Source organism: Aquarana catesbeiana, linkage group LG02 (genome assembly GCF_042186555.1).
Source record: "Aquarana catesbeiana isolate 2022-GZ linkage group LG02, ASM4218655v1, whole genome shotgun sequence".
NCBI classification, from domain to species: Eukaryota; Metazoa; Chordata; class Amphibia; order Anura; family Ranidae; genus Aquarana; species Aquarana catesbeiana.
The window spans coordinates 184689390-184705938 of record NC_133325.1 but is presented as its reverse complement, the minus strand read 5'-3'; the positions used below and the strand labels follow the sequence as shown (position 1 = coordinate 184705938).

The 16549-nt window shown below is 40.2% G+C and overlaps 1 protein-coding gene across 4 annotated transcripts in view; it reads right to left on the bottom strand.

The window, feature by feature from the left end:
- The window catches only part of ITGA7 (integrin subunit alpha 7), a 216850-nt gene that overhangs the window by 83020 nt on the left and 117281 nt on the right, over nucleotides 1-16549 (bottom strand). For 2 of the 4 annotated variants that reach the window (XM_073614018.1, XM_073614016.1), the window contains exons 4-5: nucleotides 6177-6432; nucleotides 3895-4026 (exon numbers count right to left, since the gene is read on the bottom strand). In XM_073614018.1, the coding sequence (XP_073470119.1) occupies nucleotides 3895-4026; nucleotides 6177-6432 (388 nt within the window). Of the gene's footprint in view, nucleotides 1-2446; nucleotides 2567-3894; nucleotides 4027-6176; nucleotides 6433-16549 lie in introns of all 4 variants that reach the window. The other 2 variants (XM_073614019.1, XM_073614017.1) reach the window with 2 other exon arrangements.

Genomic DNA, 16549 nt, shown 5'->3' with positions numbered 1-16549 from the left:
TACACAACTTAATTGGCTTTCACTGTGGAATGATTCCTGGTACCAGATGGTGAAGGCTATAGAATGACAAGTCTACACCCGTATAGGTGATCACTCTTTACAATGGTTGGGTGCAGAAGGAGTTCCACTGCTGTAAGCCCAGTGCAGGGCAGTAAAATTAGGCTAAAGTGGGTACAATATTATCAAGACTGGATGGGTGAAGATTAGAAAAATTGTATCTATTTTGACAAATCTCCATTTCTGCTATGAGATGCAGATGTTAAATTCAGCACTTGGGTATTCACAATATTGATTGACTATGGGCAGCCATTTTTAAATACTGTATAGGTTTACACAATAAAGTGGCTACTGAGTATATTTGGCTGTTATGTGTTTTTTTCTGCTTGGCTAGTGTTGTCCTTTCTAATCTGACCACTGGTTCTGACTCCTTTATGCAGTAAAATAAGTAATTGATGCTTCCTACAACCCTCTTGTATACAATGGCAGGGTATATATCCTGATGTTGTCAAGATATCTTTGGCAGTCCAGAGTATGAAGTTTAGCTATAATGGCACTTATAAAGCATTGTTTTATCTAAATGGTCAGACCATTCTGCCAAGCAATACTGCAGGTGAAAATTTAAACTGAGGGCCCAAATCAATAAGAAAAGTATAGCTTTGGAAAGGGGGGCTCCTCTGTATTACTACAAAGAGGAGAACATTCCCAAGGTCATTTAATTTGGATTAATATTAATGATTTATTGTAGAGCTGTAGCAATAACAAATGTTTATATTTTCAGTGAAATGGGACATGGATCAATTCCTTTCTGGGCGTTTAAAGCGCTCTACCACCACTGTGGATATAATCCCGTGGAGAATCCTCTAGAGCAAGTGATATGGCATTCATACCTACTTCACACTCTAGTAACTATTATGTATAGAGAATTATGATCAAGTGATGAGCAAAACACAGCCTGTTACGGCCATGCCAAGTGTGGGAAGAGATCCTGAATACCTATAGGAAACCTCAAGGTGTACTCAACCCTCCCCAACTCCACCCAAAACTCTATAAATTCATTTTGGATTTTTAAAAACTTGGATTTTCATTTCAACATGTTTATATAATTATACAACAATTAAATATCACCAGCTAACAAGAGAAAGTAATCTGAAAAGCACAATATTGAATCAATGCAAACGTACAAGAGATACCCATGGTCAATGTCTGACAAGAGGTATAGTGGTTATAAATCCTTACATATACCCAGTGAAGGGGCTATCGTCAGGTGATGCATAGAGATGAAAAAAAAAATCTCCTTCATACGTTGTATCTGCCTATCTGCAGTTTTCTCTTCTCTAGGTCCATTCAAAATGCTGAATTTAGAAGCTTGTCTGAGAGTTCAGAAAAAAGGGGGCGGAGAGCTGAAGTTACACTCTGGAGAGCTCAGTGAGGAGAGCTCTGAGAGCTGATTAGAGGCAAGAGACACCCCCCCCCCCCCTTCACACAGCACACAGAAACAGAGCTGAGGCTGTCAATCAGCTGGAGCTCCCTCCCCTGCCATAATTTTTCCCTTGGTGTCAGGAAAATTTGTTAGAAGTGATTCATGCTGATAGCAGAAGAACGAAGCAGCAGACAGAAATGACACTGTGCTTTTAATTGAGACAAATATCTGAGGTTTACAACCACTTTAAAGCAAAGCTGCATGACTGCAAGTCACATTGCAAGAAACTCAAGTGTCATATGCACGTCATAGCAAACCACAAAGCATATGCAAATAGTGAAATGTAATGAATCAGGATTAGCTAAATCAATGCATTGCATTCCAATTATCCACTAATTTACTAGCACATTTGTATTTATTCTTTTCTGTACTGTGTCATAGTAATACGTGTAGAGATCTATAGCACTATCACAATTAACAAGTATGCAGTATTCACTGCAAATAATGTTCTTTCTGATAGTCATTTGAGTGATGCATTTACTTTTTTTTATTAATGGAGCATGGGAAAAGGGTACCATTACCAACAGCAAAAACTCTAATTTCAATCTGAAAATGAAATAAGTGTTTTTAATAAAATTGTGACAGGGCCACAACATGCTATTAACCTTACCAACCAATAAGTTTTAGCTCTCATTTTATTGTAACCTGCCATAAGCTGATCTCTGAATGGTTTCTTTGATTTCCTTGCACTGTTGTCCTCATACTATATTACAGGCATGTATTAAATATAAGCCATGGTGCTGTATAGCTTAAAGCAGATATGTGAAAATGTAAACGCATGCAAAATGAAGAAATAAAAGCTCTACGTCACCGTCTGCTCATGTGTGCTCATAAATGCCAAACACATGCAAAGCGAAAAAAAATGCAGGTCACCAGAGCCATAGGCAGGCACTCATGGGGATACAGAAACATGCAGGATGAAGGAGCTGAGCCCGGCCCACGCACACACGTATGCAAATTACAAACCTAAATAGCTATTGAGAGCCACATCAGGGCCCAGTCTGGCTCCCTCTTCCTTGTGCTCCGGTGATCTATAAATCAGCTGATCCGGGTCTGAACTATCAATGTTTGTGACAAACAAGATTCCTGTGCCATGATCATGAATCCCCCAGGAAGAGAGGTAGAGAGAAAAAGAAGGGAACACGAGTTAGAAGGTAGAAAAGAAGTGTGTGTCGTGGCCTAGGAAGCTGAAAGAGTGTGATCGAGAAAGAGACTTTAGCAGATATTGTCTCATTAGCAATCTTCTGTTTGTCATATTCGATTGGTTCACTTAGCGATCTTAGGAGCAAATTATACATTACAGCAGCATTTCCCTCCACTATTTTAATAGGCACTACAAAACAACATTTCTGATTTAAGCTAAAAAAAACTTTTTTAGTTTTTGCAGGAATACTGCTGGATTCGCTCTTGCTTTGGCTATTAATCTGTGACCCAAGGAGGAGATCTAATCAGAACCCAAACCTGATTAAACAGCCAGTGCTAAACTCCTAGTTTCCATTTAAAAAGTACATGATCCCTACTCTGCTATGGAAAATCCACTACAGGTGACAATGACACAAACTTTACTAGAAAGTTCTACTCACAGAGCCATATAGGGTAAAGCTTCCCTTTAGGAGTGGCTAAAGGGGGCTTGCTAGAGCATAAGACTGGACCCAGCACTGACATTGTATCACATGTATGGGCCTCTATTTTCCCCACCTTATGAATTAATTAGGGAGACATTGCCTGTCCTCTACATTGGGAGTGAACTAATAACTTTTGGCCTGGGAGAGGCAAGCAACCAACAGGCTTTTTCATGATAGGTACTAATTTAGGTGGGCTAAATAAAATTAATATTGTGTCACAATGATTGGTGGGAATGGTAAAAATGGATGTTCTTATAGTACATACTTTTACTGTGGCACACCTTTTCACACCTTGACGTTCTCATTATTTGGTCACATGACATCTCAAAGGCACAAGGAGCTGGAAGACTTCCCTTTGAAAGATGTTGTAACAAGTCAGCAAGAGGAGTGGGTAGCTATTAAGGTTCTACTTAACTGATTCCTTAATAGAGAAGTGTCTCCACGCAGGGCCCCCCAGCACAACATATCATAATATTACTGGCCTGGCAAGAATGCCCCCAGCCCAGTCCCCCCTGGATGCCACAAATATTGGTTGCCCGAGTGGCCATCAAAATTATGCCATGGGGCCATGATCTATAGTTACACCCATGACTACAATTGTATTCATGATTTAAAAATGTTTTGAAACATACTGATCTGTAATGTTCTATATATTGCTGCAGTAATTGTATACATTTATGGATAGTTTTGTGATTATTGCTAGCCTAAATAAGGCAGCAGTCAGTATTATTTGGGGGCAGTTCTCTTTCTCTTTCAGGCTTTTTTCAGCAACCAGCCACAACCTCATACCAAGATAGCTGTTGTATGGCAGTGGGATCAGTTCGGGTTTCTGGCTGTTTTCTCCAGCAACTTCATATGGACCATCATCGTAAGTACCAAGATCCAGAGCACTCTGATTAAAGAGCTCCACACGTAGCTCACCTGGGAGGCAAAGTAAGCATGAGATGGAAGCTCAGACCTTAAACACATACAGTATTGCTGTTTGGATGGAAAGCACACACACGAAAGACTACAATGAGTATCTGAAAAAATTATGAATAAAGAAGCAACAGCACTAAGGTGACACTATAAGACACCCTCAAATATAGCAAAGCGTACTTTTAATTTATGTAAAATTTTATATATCAGTTTGCAAATTTGGAAACAGACTACACCAATGAAAGCCATACATTCCTACCAGTATAGTTCTTACAGTAATACATGTTTATGGATAGATTATCATTGACTTCAAAAGCCAAACAGTCCAATCTGAAAAAAAAACAGCTCTAATTTTCTTAGAAGTAGAATTGCTGGCATGTAGAAAAAAAATGATTTAATTTAGTTATGTATTTATAAAGAAACATGCATATTGTAAAAAACAATTCTACCGTTTTCAGACTTAAATTAAATTCACATAATTCTCAAAAAACAATTGCAATGAGCCAGTCTCTAAGAAAGGACTGCTTCCCCAAGTATACTATAAAGAGAAGGTTGCACCCACATTCCTAAGTGCCCATGCTGTTGTCTATATAGATACTATAATCTGAAAAGGTAACTCATCAGGCATCATCAGGTACAATATCACGGAAAAATGGAGAGCTGTAGATGATGTCTAGCCATCTACTGAACTACAAATATTAGATAGTTGCATAGGTATATTTTAGCTGTTTGCCGCCTGTGGTTCCATCTTTAAGTGCACCTTTGTCTTAAGGAAGATCTAAATCCAAACACTAAACACTCATTTAAAGACGTTGACATAATTTCAAAACTTGTTTTCAGCCTTTTTAAATATGCAGATTTTTTTTTAAAGAATACTGTGAAATCCTACCATGAAGGTCCTTTGTTCAAGCAGTTGACACCTGTTACGGAGTGACAACTGACCCAACTGTGCCTCTGTGCTGTAACCTTGTCACATGCACCCTTGGTGTAGACTATATGTGGCAATATAGACACACATTGCACAGGCATAGTCCACGATTGTCACAATCAGGAAACTGTTCCAAAGCAGTGACCTGCCCCCAAGTTGGAGCGGGTGCATGAAGACAGGTGGCTGAAAAAGGCTACAGGAGATAAGTATAACTGTGATAAAATAGATGTAAAAAAAAGGTTGAAACAGTATTTTTTGGGTGAAAATGTATGATACACGGTGCTTTAGAAATTGAAATGTTGTCTAGTAGTTTACATCTACTTTAATATCTAATTAAATCCTCGTTTGCACAGGCATACTTATGCGTACACCCATGTGAGGGCCAAGCTTCGCCTGTTCGGGATGCGCAGGTTGTTCGTGCATCTGCATGCAGGCAGTGCCATTCATGTCAATTGGGACACAGTGAATGCATGGACACAGAGTGTGGGTGCATGTGCCCGAATGCAATCAGTTTAGGGACATGCACCCACACACACCTACACCCACATGGATGTCAAATTGGGAGAAGCAGTTGTCTGGGCAGCTGCTACATCCCAATTGACATGAATGGGACTGCCTGCACACAGTTGAACAGAGAGAGGGGCACATACGGATCAAAATTTGTCCAGTTCCTGCAGAACCAGGGGAATTTCAATATGTGTATACCCATTATCAGAAAGATCTGTATACTTAACAATTTTCAGGCTGCTCTGGTCCGGTAATATGATCCAGTTTCCCTGTGTCAGCTAGAGGTTTGCTGCAGGGGAGAGGAGGGAGTACCGACAAGGATAGGTCATAGTAAGCCCATGGGTGCCATCACTGCTCCCAGGCATTGCCAGCCGTCCTTGAGTACTCTTTCTTCTGCAGCTGGCGATGGCTGCAATGGGAGATCACATGAATAAACCGGAGCAGCTTGAAAATAGGCAAGTATACAGATCCTTCTTACCTGGAATGTTGGTCAGAAAAGGAGTTAGGAGTGGTAAGGGGACATTTGTAAGAGTGGTTAGGTATATCCCAGAATTCTACTTTAAGTGTTAATGAAGCCTAAAAAAATGTAATTTTTATCTCTTCAAAAAAAGTAAAACCCAAAGACACTGGCTGTTATGACCTGCTTTAGAATCATATCCCTTTTATCCAAATGAGATATAACTTCCAGAGAAATGATCAATAACATTATAATAGTTACCTTTCCAGTTGTAGGTCCCAGGGGCCCCAAACATGATATAATGATTATCTGAGGTGAATCCAGCTGACAGTCCTTGTTGGCAAAACCCAAACATCTCATGTCCTTGTGGCCGACCTTCACAGAATTTCCAGTCTCCTCCATCGAGGTCTTCACTGGTAGTGAGATCTTGGCTCAGAACAAAGCAACGACCAATGACATCTCTTGTTTCTGACGGTTGTTTTACCCTTTGCCGAGACTCATAAAGGTGAGCACATGTCTAAAATGAAATAAAATGGATTCTATGAGTCCTGCTAGTTCTTTGAATAGACATGACATAAAACCATAGATAATATGTGTAATAAATGTAAAAAATTTGATCAAATTAAAAAATATATATCTATATCTATATATCTATATATATATATATATATATATATATATATATATATATATATATGAAAAATACGATAGATTAGTGGTTAGTACAGGATAATTGCAGAACTGGGGCCCTGAGTTTGTGCATTGTTATGTTCTCTTTGCGTTTTAGTTTGCATTTGATTTCATTTTCTGTGTAGTGGGCTGTTATTATTGACAGTCAAACGGTCTCATTAACAACAGATCAGAATATAAACATACAGCCCTAGTTTTTTAGGTAGATTAGCTTCTAGCAAAATAGGCCCCAAACTGCATGCAACAGATTTAGGAATATTCAACTGACATCTTCAATGGGAGAGAGACTGAAAGAATGGTCCACTGCTCTTTAAAAATTGATAATCAAAATAAATACTAAAAAATAATTATAGCTTTTAATACTAAGTGTTAAACTGTTGATATAAAAAAAAAAACATAAGAAACCTACAACATGCAATTTATTTTAGTTTCATGGACAACACTGATAAAATGTACTTGTTTGAATAGAATTATATCTTTCCATATAATATAACTCTTGCTAAAAGCAGCATTTTGCAAAGATTGCTGTAACTGTAAACACTTATATCACCAGGGGGTGAAAGATCATTTAGAGGATTATCCTTTGTGATTTTGTAACCGCACGTGCTGTACAGTGTTGAAACAATACCAAAAATGCAGAGCTATTTGAAACCCAAAATAAAAAGTGTTGACTGTCCTTCATTACTGTTCCCTAATTAAACCAAAGTTACCAAAGCAAATAAAATGTACACTGCATGAGTCAGTGTACCCCTGTATAGAATTTCGCAATTCACTTTTATTATGAGGAACTTACCATTTTAGCTATTTAGCTATTGTGCTTGCATATATTATTGCTGTTAGCTTTAATGGGTGTGGTACCGTCATAATATGTTTTAGATTGTTTGTCATATAATCTTTTAAATTACCGTATTTATCAGCGTATAGCACGCACTTTTTTCCCCTTAAAATCAGGGGAAAATCGTGTGAGCGTGTTATACACCGATCCTTGCTGCCTCTGAGGGAAGAGGAGCGAGCACCGCTGAATTACATAGAGCTGCGATCTCCTGTGTAACCAGTGCTCCAGCACTCACAGCCATGCCTCCTGGCCCCGCATTGGGCCACTGTTCTGTCTATCATATGAGCAGGGCCAGGAGGTGTGGCTGTGAGTGACGGAGAGCCGGGTACACAGGAGATTGCGGCTCTGTGTAATTCAGCGGCGCTCGCTCCTACTCTTCCCTCAGAGAGGGCAGGGATAATGCAACGCTGGCGAGGCTGCAATGATGGAAAAGGTGAGGCTGCAGGTGGGCACTGAACAGGCTGCATTGTTGGGTAATTTATTGGCTGCAGATGGGCACTGAACAGGCTGCATTGTTGGGTAATTTATTGGCTGTAGATGGCCACTGAACAGGCTGCATTGTTGGGTAATTTATTGGCTGTAGATGGCCACTGAACAGGCTGCATTGTTGGGCAATTTAATGGCTGTAGATGTGCACTGAGCAGGGTGTTGTTGAGCAATTTAATGGCTGCAGATGGGCACTGAGCAGGGTGCATTGATGAGCAATTTAGAGGATGCAGATGGGCACTGAGCAGGGTGCACTGATGAGCAATTTAGAGGCTGCAGATGGGCACTGAGCAGGGTGCATTGATGAGCTGTGACCCTAATTTTGCTTCAAAGTTCTTTATTCAAAATGTAAGTTTTTTTTCCTTAAACTGCCCTCCTAAAATTGGGGTGCATGTTATACCCCGGTGCGTGTTTTACACCGATAAATACGGTATATTTAAACACTAACAATAAACTTCTCCTATTTGCTCCCATTTCATTTAACCCTTACCTTGTAAAACAACCCATTTAATTCAAATAGAAATGAAAGGCAAAAAATGTGTGTGTGTGTATATATACACTCACTGGATACTTTATTAGGTACACCTGCTCAATTGGTAACTTGCTAATTGGTAAATTGGTATATTGCTAATCAGCTAATCACATGTCAGCAACTCAATGCATTTAGGCATCTAGACGTGGTGAAGAAGACTTGCTGAAGCTCAAACTGAGCATCAGAATGGGGAAGAAAGGGAATTTAACTGGCTTTGATCGTGACATGGTTATTGGTGCCAGACGGGCTGGTCTGAGGATTTCCAAAACTGCTGATCTACTGGGATTTTCACGCATAACCATCTCTAGGGTTTACAGGGTATGATCCAAAAAAGAGAAAATATCCAGTAAGCGGCAGTTGTCTGGATGAAAATGCCTTGTCAATGTCAGAGGTCAGAGGAGAATAGGCACACTGGTTTTAGATGATAGAAAGGCAGCAGTAACTCAAATAACCACTCATTACAATCAAGGTATGCAGAATTCCATCTCTGAATGCACAACACATCGAACCTTGGAGCAGATAGGCTATAGCATCAAAAGACCACACCGGGTGCCACTCCTGTCAGCTTAGAACAGGAAACTGAGGCTACAGTTCGCACATTCCAGGATAAGAGCTCAAGGATTTGGGTGCTGCATCAACCAGCTGGGAACTGGTTCAGAAAGTCACAATGAAGATATTTGCCAGCACACTATGGATTGATAAGGTATCGTCCAAATGGATTTTTATTGCATGATCACATCACAAAGCAGTGCAACATTTCTGAGACATGCAGGACCGCTTCGTCAGGCATGTACATTGATTTCAGCTGCAACATTCAGATGGTAGGGTCAGAAATTGGCGTAAACAACATGAAAGCATGGATCCATCCTGCCACGTATCAACAATTCAGGCTGATGGTGATTGTGGTGGCTTAATGGTGTGGGGGATATTTTCTTGGCACACTTTGGATCAAATGAGCATCGTTTAAAAGCCGCAGCCTACCTGAGTATTGTTGCTGACCATGTTCATCCCTTTATGACTACAGTGTATCCATCTTCTGGTGGCTACTTCCAGCAGGATAATGCACCATGTCACAAAGCTCAAAAAATCTCAAACTGGTTTCTTGAACATGATAATGAGTTCTCTGTACTCCAATGGCCTTCACAGTCACCAGAGCTCAATCCAATAGAGCACCTCTGGTATGTGGTGGAATTGGATATTTGCATCATAGCTGGGCAGCCGACAAATCTGCAGCAACTGCTAGATGCTATTATATCAATATGGTCCAAAATCTGCCCATCAGACATAAAGGTTACAGTTTGGCTAAACTGTCAGGCAACAAGTCCTTCATCAGACCAAGAAAGACAGGTATCTGTATGTCTTCCTCTATATGGTACTCACTATATATGGGAGAAAACAAATATATAGTGTTCTCCATAAATTTTTTAAAAATTCTTAAAACTAAAACGAGACACTCACATAAATAGTGCACCCAGTTTGTGCACTAGTTCTGAAAAGCATGCAGCAATGTGAGTCCAATAATACGTTCAATGGGTACCGCCATTGTTTGGCTCCTGGAATGCACTCACATCTACTCACTATGCTGACAGTATAGACTCTTCCTGTATCTCCTAGCTCTGTTCTACATGTTGCGGCATAGATGACTTCATCAGGGACAACCTCTGTCATATTTTTGTCTGTGTCTGGGGAAATTTTCCAAAGAAAAAGAAACCCTCTCTTAGACCATTGTCATCATTGGAACTTTTTCCCTCCTGATTCAGTGACAACTGAAAATTTTGCACTCTCTCTCAGTTTCAGTTCTGGAGACAATGGTCACTGGGACAAATAGGTAAATAGGGTGAATCTTCTCAGCAAGGACATAGACAGCAAAGAAATCTTAACATATTCCCACTCAATCTAAAGCTACAAAAAGCTGGAATCCCCAGATGAAGGATGCTAAATCTCAATGCTTTTTAACCTTGGAGTTATTTATTAACCACTGATCCTTGTAATGGAAGGTTAAGATCGTCCTTGCACCAGCCAAAAGCAGTTTCCTTGGAAGCTAGCCAGTGATATCAAAAGGAAGAAAAGTAGACACAAGACAAATATTTTCCATGATTACAACCTTTTCTAACTTATATCCATATCTGGTGAATTTTCCAATTAGGATAGATACAGGCATACAGGTACATACTTGCAATCTAACATATGATTAGAGGTTATCATACACAAAGACACCAAGTCATGTTTGCATTGTTCTTTGATAGGTGCAAGGAAGCATCAATTTGAAGTCTTGAAGTTGTGCTGCACTCTGTGTGCATGACAACCTTTAATTACCATGCATGTGAATGGAGGCCGCATTCTCCTTATTGATAACTGTCAGACCATGAGAAAAGACATTCATCTGTATCTTTGAAAATGCAAACCGTGCAAGAATTCCTAAAGCTAAACTCCTGACAGATATTAATAAAAGACCAATAACTGCAATTTATTATAAAAATCAATATTTTTAATGTAACTAATTTAAATACATGAGTTTCATTTTGACTGTTCAACAACAACACTTGGAACAGACTGGAAAAGAAAATACTTGGAGCCAATCAGATATCTTGCTTTCACTTGTGCGGTCACACGCTGGGGACAAGGAGGTGAACAGGCTGCATTACTTTATTGCAGCTGCAAAAAAGTCAGGTCATCATGATGGCTGCACTGTGAGAAGGGCTGCTAATGTACATCCCGGGACTGGATGGACAAAATACAAATAATTGGAAAGTAAGATAGTAATCACTTTTAATTATTGCAACTGTATACTTATCTACATCTTAACTGTTTGCTTGGAGTTCAGTTTAAGGCTCCATGCACACTGAAGCTCATAAATGGCCGTTTTTGGGAGTTTGGGCTTTTTTTTTTCAACAGCCCATAAACTCCTCTCTATGTTATACTATGTGTCCATGCACACATGGACGTTTTTGGACGTTTATCAGCAGTGGAGTTTATGGGCTGTTTTCTGAACGCCATAAAATCATGTTCAGGAGTCATTTTTCTGACCACAAAAAATGCCAAACGCTCATAAACACTGATAAATGTCGGTAAACGCAAAAAAATGCTAAAAAATGCTAATAAACGCTATTGCAGAAACGTTTAAAAACGTTGAAAGACTCACTGCAAAGCTACTGGCGTTTTTATAACATTATTTTAACGTCCAGTGTGCATGGAGCCTAAATCTGGCCTTATAATAAACTCAATTTGTGCTGTTATTTATTTATTTATTTTAAAGTCTCTTATGGTTGTTGTCAGGTTTTTTCTTTTGTCCTGTGCACACTCCCTATCTACTACTAATGTATCGCACCTCTGTTAGTGTCCACTCCATGCATGCTATACATTTCTATACAGCTGAATGTATCTACACATAGATATGTGAACCATCTTGGGAAGGAAGCCACATTCACATATATTGGGGGGCATGGGGAACAAATAAAGCCACCCTAGAACGAACAGTTTGAGAATAGCAGAAAAAAGCATGCATTTGAAAAATAAAACAAGGGAAGCGACAGATAGAAGGTACATTTTACTTATAATATTATATTGCATTTACTTTATTTCTAAAAAAATGTTCGTGTCACTATAAGAAATGTGTACCCCAGCTCTGTTAAAGCACAATTCTAGGAAACTCTAAAATTGCTCCTTTGAGTGGGGCTGTGCCTTCATTTGTTAACTGCTTGTTTAGGTTTATGGGGCATAGGAAAGAAGATTTACTTACCCGATCATCCATCCTTTGTGCTGCTAGACCGGTCCCCGTGGCGTCCCCACCCCCCATGCTTCAGCGGTCTAAGGTCCTTATTTCACCCAGACCAATGCAGGTAGCTCTGCATTGAATGTGATGACAACCAGAGACAGTCCACCACCGGAGCATGAGGGGTGCCATCTGTCTAGGGAGTGGAGGATTGAGAAAGTAAATACCTTTCTTCACCCCTAGATCAAAATTAACCCTTGTAGTGTGGGCTCAAAGAGAAATTTCAGGATTTCCCATGGTTGGGGTTTAATGGTAGAAGATTATGTGTCCTTTATACGACCCAAACTACAGTTATTATCAGGCACAATTTAGCAAAACCTGCCATTAAATTCTGTAAATTACCACCGTTGTCTACAAACATGATATTGTATAATGATAATTTGCAGTTGTCTATGGACACAATTAGAATAACAAAGATTTCCAGTTGGATGGAATGCTCCACAGTAGACAAAACTGTTCCCAGCCAGACAGAAGAAGCTGGTGGATTAGACGGCTGGGACTTTGCTATATTCAGCTTTCCAATAAACGCTGCAAGATTTAATCTGCTTTATGACTTTCTAGTAACCATGATGATTTATTTTTCCAAACCATATTGAGAAGCTGTCACAACAGACACACAAAACATAACAATCTATTAAATCAAGCGTAATTACAAAATATTGGGCAGGAGCCCCAGTAACGAGATTATCAGCCGTTAACTCAGGAGGTTGTTCATCCAGGTCATATAAACTTAGTTAAAAGGGGGCTGAAACCTGACAGTAGTTGCAAACTATGTATTACACTAGGTCCATCTAAAAATAACCCTGCTCAGCCATGAATATGACTTCAGATGGAGAAAAACTGTTTGACTGACGAGAATGGAAATATGTGCTTTAAATCTCAGACTAGTTTGGCTTCTCTTCTATAAATAATATAATACCATAATAAAATGCCAAATGTGTATACAGTCCTAAATGCTCGCTACTTTCCTCTTATTTCAGGCGTGCAGCAGGGACAAATGTTTACATTTATTAATTTTTACTTTAGTTCTGGAATTCTTAGTAATAACATGTCGCTGGCTTCACTAAAGAATAAGGATTAATGAGACTGACTTTAATGTTTGATTACTGCATAGTCTCATGTGATGGATGGAGATTCTTAAGGGAATTGCTCATATATGATGGTCCCTGGTAGCTATTTGCCAATATGTCAGTCCACCTAAAACCCTGGTAGGTTTTTATTTTTATTTCCCCGTTGGGGGAAATGAGGGATGTTTTACTCCTTTTCTTAACTGGCAAAAGGGTAACTTTTCCCATCCCCAACAGCCTTTCACCGCGGAAAGGAAAAAACAGCCAGGAGCTTTGCATGGCGCTTCAGCTGACCACTTTTCAACCATAAGATTCTACGGATATGTCCCAACCCAAGCGTAAAGCGAGAGGTTTGCAGAATAGAATCTCTGATTGCGTCAAGTGCAAAATACCAAGCCCCTGGCAGCTTGGCTAAATCCTGGGCTAGCTGTTCAGGGAAAACCTTGAGCACCTGTCTCAAATGGTCTCTCCGGGACTGACATACCCCAATTGCCGCCACTGCAGGTTGAACTGCTGAACCTGTCAAAGAGAAAATATTTTTTAACAGGAATTCCAATTTTTCATCAGATGGATTCCTAAGCATGTGAGCATTGTCAACCAGACAAGTCAAATTTTAATTTACTGAGGAAATAGCAGCGTCAATTGCCGGTATACTCCACCTCTTAGTAAATGTTTTCCTCCAAAGGATAAAGTGTTGAAAACTTTTTTAGGAGGGAAAGAGTGCTTATATGGGTGGTCCCATTCAGAATAAATAAGCTTTCCAAGCAATGAATGAACAGGAAAGGCATGCACAGCTTGAGGAGGCTTCAGTGAACCCAAACCAGAAGTGGGCTTTTCAACTGACTCAGTTACGGGTAACTTAAATGTGGAGCGGACCATTTCAGTAAGAGATTGCACCAGCACCTGTGAGGCTGAAGAGGGTCCTTCCCCACTTGATTCCTCAGAAGATGAGTCATCAGTCTCTACCCGGTCCCCTGGGGGGATCATCTTCCTTCTCCCAGAGTTTCTCTGTTTGAGGGTCCTGGGTGACAGAAGGGGCCTTATTGCGTTTTCTTCTACTTATGAAGATGTGATTAAGGTCACTAATCTTTCCTCTAATCCACTCATGGCTGAGGAAAAAAACCTCCTGAGTAATATATACAGGGGCTGAAATGCCAGAAGCAGTTGCAACCCCAAACCCCGACGGCTCACTCTGACCAGCCTCCCGAGGTTTTTCAGGGAGAGATGGCGTTGCAGAGGGAGGGTCCTCAGAGCCTGAGGGAGATCCCTTTGAGTCCTTATTTTTCAGGGTATTTGTACCTCCCCCTCTGCCCATAGTGCTAAGCACAAATGCAGAGGTACTACCAGAAATGCCTCTTCCCCTGATCTCTCTGTCAAAATCGATGGCACAACTATAAGCCCATCCCCACATGCCAAGGTTCTAGGTGTAGTCCTAGACTCTGAACTCTCCTTCAAGCAACACATCCAATCACTGTCCAAATCCTGCCGCCTCAACCTCTGCAACATCTCCAAAATACGCCCCTTTCTAACCAATGACACAACAAAGCTCTTAATTCACTCCCTGATCATCTCTCGCCTCGACTACTGCAACTCCCTTCTCATTGGCTTACCTCTACATAGTCTATCACCTCTTCAATCCATTATGAATGCCGCTGCCAGACTCATCCACCTTACCAATCGCTCTGTGTCTGCCACTCCTCTCTGTCAATCCCTCCACTGGCTTCCGCTCGGCCAAAGAATTAAATTCAAAATTCTAACAACTACGTACAAAGCCATCCACAATTTTGCCCCCAGCTACATCACTAGCTTAGTCTCCAAATACCAACCTGTTCGCTCTCTTCGTTCCTCTCAAGACCTCCTACTCTCTAGCTCCCTCATCAGCTCCTCCCATGCTCGCCTCCAGGCCTTTTCCAGAGCCTCTCCAATCCTATGGAACTCCTTACCCCAATCTGTCCGCTTATCTCCTACTTTATTAGCTTTCAGAAGATCCCTGAAAACCCTTCTCTTCAGAGAAGCCTATCCTACCCACACCTAACAACTGTATTTTTATTTTTTCCATCAGCTCATCCCCCACAGTTATTACCTTTTGTTTCCACTTGACCCTCCCTTCTAGATTGTAAGCTCTAACGAGCAGGGCCCTCTGATCCCTCCTGTATTGATTTGTATTGTAAGTGTACTGTCTGCCCCATGTTGTAAAACGCTGCGCAAACTGTGGGGCTATATAAATCCTGTATAATAATAATAATAACAACAATAATAATAAATGCAACTACTGCTGAGTGTGTGAAAAATCCCATAAGATCTCCCTGGCACAGACAGAAATAGCAATTAAATCCTTACAGTTCCCTATAAAAAATTGATAGACATCTGATTTCATGTAAATAATGTGAATAAAAAAAATCCAACAATAAATCCAAATAAATAGTGACTTGTAATGGCTTTGGCAGATGAAACTCTGAGAGCTCATCGATGGAGTCCCAAAGACTAACAAGAAGCTGGTGGCTTATATGCATATACCCAAAACTGAATTTTCCGGGTTCTCTTGTGGACTGGACCTTTAAATAACATTGTCCATTTTGTTTATCCTATGATAATACATACAGACAAGTGCTGGTCTTTTCTGCCATACTTTGAAATCAAGAAGGATTTTTTTTTTAGAAATTATGGTCAATGTTATTTATACTTTCCAGTCCTTAGATGTAGAGGCTGCATTAGTTTTCATTTTCAACAAGTACAGAAAATCTCCATTGATTTTTCCAGAAATGCGATTCTTGCAACTTCTTCTAAACTGAACTGAAATCACAATGTTAAAATGTACCAAAATACAAAACAGCTCCACATAGGGGGTTATTTACGAAAGGCAAATCCACTTTGCACTACAAGTGCAAACTACAAGTGCAAAGCGCACTTGAAATTGCACTGAAAGTGCACTTGGAAGTGCAGTCGCTGTAGATCCGAGGGGGACATGCAAGTAAAATAAAAAACAGCATTTTAGCTTGCACATGATTGGATGATAAAATCGGCAGCGCTTCCCCTCATTTCAGATCTACCCCTCAGATTTACAGCGACTACACTTCCAAGTGCAAAGTGGATTTGCTTTTCGTAAATAACCTCCATAGTGTGAAATCTTAAAAACTGCCCATCCTTCAGGGACTCAAGGGTATTGGTGACATCACCAATACCCTCAAGTCTCGGAAGGACAGGCTGTTTGGATGTGTGCAGGCCGACACTCCAAACCTAAGGCGATTTTTA